The sequence below is a fragment of the Sinocyclocheilus anshuiensis genome, unplaced genomic scaffold, assembly GCF_001515605.1.
Source record: "Sinocyclocheilus anshuiensis isolate Anshui unplaced genomic scaffold, SAMN03320099.WGS_v1.1 scaffold207, whole genome shotgun sequence".
Classification (NCBI taxonomy): Eukaryota; Metazoa; Chordata; class Actinopteri; order Cypriniformes; family Cyprinidae; genus Sinocyclocheilus; species Sinocyclocheilus anshuiensis.
This window is the reverse complement of record NW_015551045.1, coordinates 1580704-1591356: the sequence shown is the minus strand read 5'-3', so window position 1 is coordinate 1591356 and position 10653 is coordinate 1580704. Positions and strand designations below refer to the sequence as shown.

At 37.3% G+C, this 10653-nt stretch overlaps 1 protein-coding gene across 2 annotated transcripts in view; it reads right to left on the bottom strand.

Moving 5' to 3' along the window:
* Window positions 1–10653, bottom strand: part of sh3pxd2b (SH3 and PX domains 2B) — a 54952-nt gene that overhangs the window by 22263 nt on the left and 22036 nt on the right. For both annotated transcript variants that reach the window (XM_016451389.1, XM_016451390.1), the window contains exon 3: window positions 753–828. In XM_016451389.1, the coding sequence (XP_016306875.1) occupies window positions 753–828 (76 nt within the window). The remainder of the gene's footprint in view (window positions 1–752; window positions 829–10653) is intronic.

The window sequence follows — 10653 nt, the reverse complement described above, 5'->3', positions numbered from 1 at the left end:
TATAGATGGGAAGTAAAAAAAAAAAAAAAGTCAATTTTTTTTCAAATTCAACACTTATTTAATACATTTTTACTTGGTTACTTATGAGAAAAAATAAAAAGTTCATAGACTAGACAAGTTCTCCTAATTGAAGAGTCATTCTTCTGCATCTTGTTCAGACTGCTGTCAGTATCTGTTTTTAATGGACAAATGGTTCAATGCAATCACATCTTTGACGAGTGTGTTTACAGAGCTCACTGATGGATGTTGAGAGGTGTACATGATGCTCAGCTAATTACAGGGGTTTCTGCGTAGATTCTAGACAAAGTGCTGTGTCAGTAAGTCCAGACTCTGGTTAAACGGTTGTAAAGTGCTGGGATGCTAGACAACATTCGGGTGCTTGTAGACTGTCTGATCCACAAGCAAACAAACCTTCCAGGCTGCTTAATTACAGCCAGGTGTTCAGTCTAAACGAAGCAACTGTAACATTCTGGACTTGCTGTAAATGATGCCAAGCTAAGTCTGTATATACATGTCATAAAGTGAAACCATTGGAGGTCTACAATATCCGGAGAAAGCTATTTGATAGCATTTCCAATTATCTAAATGCCAGTCGCTCAGTATGTGACTTGAAATCTTTGCTCATGGTGCTTCATAGGCACTCGATTCTGCTGCTGGATTGGTTTGTGCCAAAAGAATTGAACTGGATTTCTTTTGACTATGAGTTGACTTTAATATGTGTATAGAAAGGGGCGTTCTGGAATGACGTTTACCTGGTAAAAAGGGAATGATTCTGCGTTTTGGATCCTTCTGTCCACCTTCCACAGGGAATTTATCCAGAAGCTCCATCTGGAGAACAATAACATTGAAAAGTTTAACATCGGTGTGTAATAGCAACTCATTTTAGTTTTGCAGTGTAACATTTCTGAGTAGAACTGGATGTAGAGCAGGACTCAAATAATTGACTGGACAGTGAAAAAGCAAAACTAAATGTGATTTTGCAGTAAAGCACCAGCGGTTGCTGAGTTCAACAAATTCAACAAATGCTCGTCCCCCTCCTTCCTGATCTGTATGCGTGGCCTGCTCTACATAGACTAGTGGAACAAGTGGAACATTTTCCCTCCGTTTATACTCCGGTCCTGAATGCCCCATAACGTTCACTCGCAGCTATACGTTATTTTCATTTGCTGGCACCACTTAACATTTTCCTCCCATCTGTAGCGTTTTGGTTACAGCCAGGCCCTTATTTCAGTCCAAAAGCAGCTGTGGACCAATGAAATCACACCTGTGCCTTTCCAAGGTGTAGCGTTGAAGTAGATCATATGTGCATTTTACACATTCATGCACTGATGACTATAGCAGAGCTCGAAATTCATCAGCTAAGTGACGTTTTCCAGCAAAGCAGTTCTGTACAGTCAGGTCCGGAAGTATTTGGACACTGTCTTGAGTTGTTGTGCTTTTGCCTTTATACACCACTACAATGGATTTGAAATAAAACAGTCAAGATGTGATTGAAGTCCAGACTTTTAGCTTTATTTTAAGAGGTTTCATAAAAATATGACATTTACCATTTAGGAGTTACAGCCATTTTAAGCAAAGTACCTCCATTTTTTTAGGGGCTCAATAGTATTTGGAATTTATAATTGTAAATATAAGCACAGTTTTAATACTTGGATGACAATCCTTTGCAGTCAATGACTGCCTGTAGTCTGGAGCCCATGGACATCATTCAAATTCTGAGCTTCCTCCCTGGAGATGCTTTGCCAGGTCTTCACTGCAACCACCTTGAGTTGCTGCTTGTTTGTGGGTCTTTCTGCCTTCAGTCTTGTCTTCAGTAACTGAAAAGCATGCTCTACTGGATTGAGGTCAGGCGACTGACTTGGCCATTGAAGAATATTCCATTTCTTTGCCACCAAAAAGTCTTGAGTAGAGATCGACCGATATATCGATTTACCGATAATTTTCCTGATATTTAAGCATTTTACCATAATCAGATATCGGTTTTGTAATATCGGGAGGATCGCCATTGCAGCCATTGAGGACTTGCTGTAAATGATCGCCACTGAGGGGAGATGAGACAACAATAACGGCATGCACAGGTAAAGCATACTTACTTGGCTTTGTAGTGGTGTATAAAGGCAAAAGCACAAAAACTCAGTCAGTGTCCGAATACTTCCGGACCTGACTGTAGCTCTAAAGGCACACGTTTACCCATAATGCAATACTAACATAGAGCTAACTAGTGAAGGAATAGGTGTCATTTTCAACCCAAGCTCACTGTGGTGACATTTCTGCAAAAATTTTCAGAAAGTTTTGAAACTCCTTTGAACAGTAATTCTGTAATTCAAATAGATTAACGTGATTCTGGCAACATTTTATTATGTTGGTTCTAATACTTAACACAATGAAATCAGCGGCGTTAAAAGTAGAGATGCACCGATTGCAATTTTCTTGGCCGATTCCAATTTCCGACTTTTTGTTAATGTGATCTGCCGATACTGATTTTTGCCGATTCCGATTTTTTTTTCTTCTAAGAACTATAATTGACAGCATATACAAACAAAAATCTACTTTTCTTCAATGCAAAGTTTTATTTTCATAAAAAAGCACAAGGAAAAAAATCAGCAATTTTTTTTTATTTGTCCTTATTTTATTACTAACAACAGCACAAATAAATGCTATAGAATAAAGAGAGCTATGAGACTTTGAAGTTTTTCAGGTTAAGTAAGTTTTTATTCAGGTAAGAAATACTACAGAAATTAAAGTAATCCAATGTCAATTTTTATCAAATTTAATTTCTGTAGTCTTCATTGTAAAAATTAAATACAAATTAATGCTTACCATTAAAGTTATAAAATGTATTCAGTCAAGAGCATAAAGTAATTTTCTTTGTCTTTTGTTCTTTGATTAACATGACAGACAGCAGCATAAATATTGGACTGCGGTCCCTTTAAGAGTTTATCCACGGACCCAATACACAACATGCGTTCTCTTTCTCAACTATTTAACGTTCCAAAACTGACTGTGTTTAACTGGATACTCGCCAAGACGGGCATTTTGACATAATTTTGTATGTATTTGACCGTTTTAGCGCAGTTAGCCACTCATTTTGGTATTTCTGGCTCACAAGCTGTTTGAGATTGAGCATGGCTTGTGCGCTCCACTAATATAGATCAGTAGTGGTGCACGCGCTTTTGGTGTAAGCGCAAAACCTGCGGGAATGACTGAAATAATGCGCAATACAAGCACTATTTAACCGGATCGAATGAGACGTGTGTGTGAGAGAGAAGGGGTCGTCGGAGAGAAGAGAGCGAGAATGCGAGGCTGACGTTATCGCCTTTGCTGCTGGTAACAAAACTGATCGGCTCGAAATCGGAAAGGAGTGAGACTGACCGACCAATCACCGATCCGGGCCGATCATGAGGAAAATCGGCCGATTCCAATCCCTGGCCGATCGATCGGTGCATCTCTAGTTAAAAGGTTCTTTTGCATTTGAAAATGTTCCACCTACACTAAACTTGACCCTAAATCTAAACAATACTGTTAACAAAAGCAAATGTGAGATAAATACACACTTGCTAAAGCAACCATGCCATTTCAGCTAGTCTTTGACCACTCTGCAATACAAGTTCAATGCTGCACCGGGTGCGCTACAGAGCACATTTACTATATCAGAAAAGCCATAAATATGGAGCTGGTTATATGATGCAAATATCAAAATATATTAGTTTACAAAACATATACTACAGTAAAAGTGTTTTGGGGTCATATTGTGAATCACACAAACATAAGTGTTTATTAATTGATAATCTGCCCCAGTAATCAAAATTCCTCTGAAAAGGAACAAAAGTTGTTAGTATTTTACGACCTCTAGTATTAATTTCAGCCATAAACTGCAGTGAATTGTATGTATAGGTATGTTTTTGGAGTTTTGCAAAAATGTAGGTTTTTCTAACGAGTCTAGGTTGGTCATTTTAGGACATATAATTACGTTGTGTAATTAATTTTGCTCATAATTGTAATGTTGACTTAATGAGTCGCAAAAAGGTTGAGGGGAACTGCATGATGTCATGTGTCTGATCTGGAAGTGCAATTAAATAAATGACATCTGTATTGTCGAATAAAACAAATAAAAGCAACAGATATAATGAAAAAGCTTACTGTAAACGCCAAAGGAATGCACACATTTAAACGCTGAACCTTAATGGTGCCTTAGTTCTCACTCATGTCTGTTTCGAGACAATGATGAAGCAAAGGGATACGTCATTCTGCCAGACAAAGCTTTTACTGTTGTCAGCTCATTTATTAAGCTGAAGAACAACGTCTTCTACTGTGACTCAGCACCATCAGAATGACAGCACACAGATACAACACTTGATTATTTTCCGCACAATAAATGAGCTGCATGGGTCCATAACGAAGACTTTTCTGAGATTTAATTTTTTTTTTGCTCCATATAACCGTATCCACATTTTTCAAATAAAACTTGACAGCTTCATAATGCAGGACTTCACAGTCCAGCGTTCTCCAGTACAATGCATGTGGGCAGACTGCAGTGGACCAGTGAGCTACATAAATAGCCTCCATTGTAATGGCACTATTTTACATATTATAATTACACAAACAGTATGCACACTACCAGTCAAAATTTGGACACACCTACTCATACTTCATTACAGTTTTCCACATTTTAGAATAACTGCAAGGCCATCAAAACAAAAGGAAGTACAGAATTGTGTAACGGTCCACAGATTTAAATATATATAATAATATAATATAGCCAGTTACTTTAGGTGTGTCCCAAATCGTGTACTTATGCACTAGTCTATGACGTTTTGTAGTAGGAACAAAAGTTGTTAGTATTTTACGACCTCTAGTATTAATTTCAGCCATAAACTGCAGTGAATTGTATGTATAGGTATGTTTTTGGAGTTTTGCAAAAATGTAGGTTTTTCTAACGAGTCTAGGTTGGTCATTTTAGGACATATAATTACGTTGTGTAATTAATTTTGCTCATAATTGTAATGTTGACTTAATGAGTCGCAAAAAGGTTGAGGGGAACTGCATGATGTCATGTGTCTGATCTGGAAGTGCAATTAAATAAATGACATCTGTATTGTCGAATAAAACAAATAAAAGCAACAGATATAATGAAAAAGCTTACTGTAAACGCCAAAGGAATGCACACATTTAAACGCTGAACCTTAATGGTGCCTTAGTTCTCACTCATGTCTGTTTCGAGACAATGATGAAGCAAAGGGATACGTCATTCTGCCAGACAAAGCTTTTACTGTTGTCAGCTCATTTATTAAGCTGAAGAACAACGTCTTCTACTGTGACTCAGCACCATCAGAATGACAGCACACAGATACAACACTTGATTATTTTCCGCACAATAAATGAGCTGCATGGGTCCATAACGAAGACTTTTCTGAGATTTAATTTTTTTTTTGCTCCATATAACCGTATCCACATTTTTCAAATAAAACTTGACAGCTTCATAATGCAGGACTTCACAGTCCAGCGTTCTCCAGTACAATGCATGTGGGCAGACTGCAGTGGACCAGTGAGCTACATAAATAGCCTCCATTGTAATGGCACTATTTTACATATTATAATTACACAAACAGTATGCACACTACCAGTCAAAATTTGGACACACCTACTCATACTTCATTACAGTTTTCCACATTTTAGAATAACTGCAAGGCCATCAAAACAAAAGGAAGTACAGAATTGTGTAACGGTCCACAGATTTAAATATATATAATAATATAATATAGCCAGTTACTTTAGGTGTGTCCCAAATCGTGTACTTATGCACTAGTCTATGACGTTTTGTAGTATAAATAGTGCGAGTAGTGCGTTCACACTGAAAATTCCAAAAAGAAATAGTGCACTTTAAATACCCGGATGATGCACTTAAATAACCGAAAAAATGAAGTGTGGAATGTTGGACACTTCATGCACCCAACTGTCGCAGCTTTAATTACGTAGCGAAGGGGGAGGGGCTATCAGACTCCGATTATGAATGACAAAATAACCTTATATAATTCATACACTACACGATTGAGTGCATAAGTGCATAGTGTATAAGTGCATAGAGTATAGTGCGTCATTTGGGATGCAGCTTTTGTCTATTTAAACTAAACTAGTTCTAAACAAAGCAGCTGTGTGTAACTGTGTGTTAATTTTTTTTTTTTTGAATGGTTCAAATTCAAGAACTAAAACTTACCGTTAAATGTTGACAAACTGTGAAAAATCTTTAGTAATATTTAAGAGGTTTTCTGATTACTCATTGAACATTTTGATAAGAAGTGAATTTCCTCAAGATTGCCTGAAATTACTTGCCATGACAGTGTGATTTTCTTGTCTGTTTTTGCTGTTCAAACTCTATGTGAAATAGCAGTGGGTTGGAAAAGGAAGGGAGAATTTATTTTTTTATGGTCAAATCCTGACTGAGATTTACGCATCCTGTGAGAGGTATCCTGATGGGAACTACGGTAATGTCCTGCTCTACCACCATTACTGCTGCTGCTGATCATCATATCACTCACTGACAACACTGACTGGGTCACAGACTGCCCAGACAACACAAAGCAGTCTTTAAACTGATAATTTACCCAAAAATGAAAATGTGTATTACGAAAAATGCTGGTAACAGTTTTGGTTACTGCTGACTTCAACTGTATGGAAAATATAAGCCATCTCTCATAATATCTTGTTTTATGTTCCACAGAACAAATTAAGTAATACAGGTTTGGAATGACATGAGGGTGAGTAAATGATGACACAACTTTCATTTTTGCGTGAACTATCTCTTTAAATGAATCATTTACCCAAATATTCTGTCATAATTTACTTACTTTTCCTGCCATAAAACACAAAAGGAGAAGTTTAGCAGAATGTCCTGGCTTTTCTTTTCTAATTAAAGTAAATGGATATGGATTATTGCATTTTTGTTTTCACTAATACTCATTTAGTTTGGATTGCTAGATAAGCAATACTGTCACTCTGGACTATGTGGTTGATTTGAGCTCTGTGGATCTATTGTGTCTTTAGTATTGTGTGCGTTGTTATTTAGTTTGCTTGTTCTGTTTAGATGTACATTAATGTGTATGCTTGAGAAGTGAGTAGTAACTCGGTTAATGCATCATCTACATGGTGGCCCCTTAAGGAGAATAAAACAGCTTCTTCTAGAAGACTGATTTGTCTGGATCTCATGCGAGTGTACACCATTTTAATTATACTTTTCAAATAGGTCTGAAACGACTAGACAACATTATCAACAAGGTCTGAAAAAAAAAAAAAAGACAAATTTTTGTTGTCGAATAGTCGTTTGATCTCATATGAGCTAATGTAAGGGCCTGCAATAACACAGTTTGACCAGTGTGGCGCTGTAGCACAAGACTGTAATGCAATTGACCCTTCGCAGGGAGTTTGACTGACAGGTGATTTGACCAATCTTAATGCTGAATCTGACATTTTTGTCCGACAAGGAGAGTAGATTAACGTCGGTGGACTTGATGTTGAAAAATGGTGTGTACTGACCAGTGTTAATTTCCTTGACGAATAATTTTCGTCACAGATGAAAACGAGATAACGAAATGAAAACTCGTTTTGAATGACAAAAACTATGATGAAAATCTATTGACATTTTCGTCAACGAATAAAAACGAGACAAAAATGTTAGGGAGGGACGATTTTGGAAAAGATGAATTTCATTTAGAACGAATCTGCTGCATGGTTAGGAGGTTAGATTTGAACTGTAACATATATGTCTGGGACAATAAATCGATGCATCGTGAATCGAGAAATGATTCTGCATCGATTCTGAGATTATCGGAATGCATCGCGATTCTCTCTCGAATCGATTCTGAGCTTAGTTTTAACAGCAGATGGCACTGCGTGCTTTAGAAAGAGCCGCATTCTGCTTGCTTCCAGTTCCTTACACACACCATTTGAACCTAAAATAATCATTCATAAAGTTCGAAAAGGTTGAAGCGAATTACAAGGATGTTCACAGTGGGCTGTAGTTATGCTAATCTCACATCATAAAAGCATAAAATCCAATGTGCAAGTACATTTAACCACTTACATTACTCAGCCGAATGCACAAGCGCTCTTCTTCGTGAGCATTTGAGTGTGCGGTTAAAAACTAGCCTAGAGCGCCATCTGCTGTTAAAAACTAAGCTCAGAATCGATTCGAGAGAGAATCACGATGCATTCCGATAATCTCAGAATCGATGCAGAATCATTTCTCGATTCACGATGCATCGATTTATTGTCCCAGCCCTAGTAACATAGCCTATCGATCTATCCAGCAGGACATTAGCTGGCATACATTTGCTGCACGTCTCATAAAACGTTAAAACATGTCAAAATCTGGGAGTAAGAGAAGAGCAGACATATGGATAAATGTGACGACTCAAAAGAGAACTCAATTTGGTCTGTTTTTCTGGTTTTGCTCAGGTTTTCACACAGCCGAATCAGCGCCTCTCACACAGCGCAGGAGTACTCTTTTGCGTATCATGACCAGAGAAATACATTTACATTTATTCATTTAGCAGATGCTTTTATCCAAAGCGACTTACAAATGGGGAATACATCAAGCGATTCAGCTTAAAGAGGCAAATAGACACAGGAAGTACTCATCATAGCAAGTTTCAAACATTGTTCAAGCTAGACAGAGAAAGAGAAAAAAGAAAAAAAGAGAAAAAAAAAAAATATATATATTTTTCTTTTTAGGATGAAGTCAGAGCTGTCTCTTGAAAAATGTCGGAATCAGCATTCCGGATAGGGGTTGGAAGATCATTCCACCAGCCAGGAACGGTAAACGAAAATGTTCTGGAAAGTGATTTTGTGCCTCTTTGTGATGGTACCACGAGGCGTCGCTCACTAGTGGATCTCAGACTTCTGAAATGCACACAAAATGATGTCGAATTGTCCGTTTTGATGAGTATTCACATAAACACACTCGGTTACGTCTTAGGTGAACGTAAACAGTTGGGAGAATAACGGACATGTATCAGTACTTTTGCATCCGTGCATTCGGTTTTAAAGTGCCCCTATTATGGGTTATGAAAGGTTCATATTTTGGTTTTTGGAGTCCCCAACAACAGGCTGACATGCATTCAAGGTCAAAAAACACTTTCATTGTCTTAAAATATGCATTTATTTTGACCTTATTTGCTCAATGACTCTCAAACGATTCACTCAACAATTCATTTTTCCAAACCCCTCCTTTGCGTGACGCTAATCTGCGGAGATTGGTCCGATTGGTTGATTTCATTTCCATTTCATCATGCCTGTAATGCCTGATAAAGCAGCATTTTTGAGTGCAGTGCTGCTTTGTGTAGAGCGTTACCGGGGAAACCGCTATTTTTACTGCTCCAAAAGTGGCACCTAGTGGCAAAGAATGAATTTGCATTTTCATTCAGACCAACGCGTTCAAGTTTCCCAGGTCTGCATGCGCAACAAGTGGGCGGGCAATATGCTAATGTTTCATGTTGACGTCAACATGAAACGGCTTAGGATTAGTTTTAAAAACGACTAGTTTCAATGATTCAGTCGACTCTTTCTTTTAAGAGACAATAACTTTATACATGGTGCACTTTCAGATTTAAAACGTTGTTATGTTATGAAAGAGTAATTAAAGTAGAAGTAATGCTTCACTGTAATTAAATACTAGTTAAAACTCGCAATCCCAAAACTTGTGGTATGAATGAAAGGGTGTCTTCCACCATCTGCGAAGAGATTCTCCAATCTCTGAACCCCCCAGAACTATGAAACAGCGTGACCACATTCAGACGGCTGTGTCATAAGATCTGCTTCACTACTGAAGCGCATTAGTGGTTGTGTTATTTACCCTCTGCATGTCCTGCCTCACTGCTGCATCAGCACTAGAGTTCCTCAACCACACAGGAAAAAAAGCAGCAAAGAGTGAAAGAAATGGAGGGAAAGTTGAGGAAGAAGCCATTAAAGCAGTCACATGCGTCATAGGAGAGAGACCTCAAGAACGAAAAATATGAGTCAATGCATGGCCATCAGTGAGAATGATTCATTCACATTCAAACACCAAAGCTTTTGAAATTCATTATTATATTACATTAATTGCAACATCAGAATGATCACAAAATTACTGTATTTCACCAAGTTAGCCACAACAAAAGCTTCCTTTTGAATCATGTCACAGGTAAAAGCAGTGCTCAGTTCTTTATATGAATTGTCATGGTAAACAAATGAGGTTTTTGCTTGGTTATTACATGGTTGTAGTCATTCAAAATAAATATTTTCAGTATAGTTCAGTAGAAGTTAAGCTCTATATGCAGTATTTTAGTATAATGTTAATTCTGACAAAAATCAATTTGGGTCCCTTATTTAAAAAAAAAAAAAAAAGAGAGAGGAGGCACTTACAATTAATTGAGGCCAATTTCTGGAGGATGTAAAAGCAGAATAATGCAGCTTAGCATTTTATTAAAGCACTTCATAATTCTTCTGTTAAAATGTTTGTTAAAATTATTTAAGATGTAGCTGTTTAAAAAAAATCATGTAATTTACAGTCATTTTGTGGTTAATGGCATTGCATTTTCATGGCGATGAAGATGTAAAACTAGATACGTTTTAACATGCATATTGTCTTGTGGCTATAGTTTAAAAAAAGGAATTGAATGT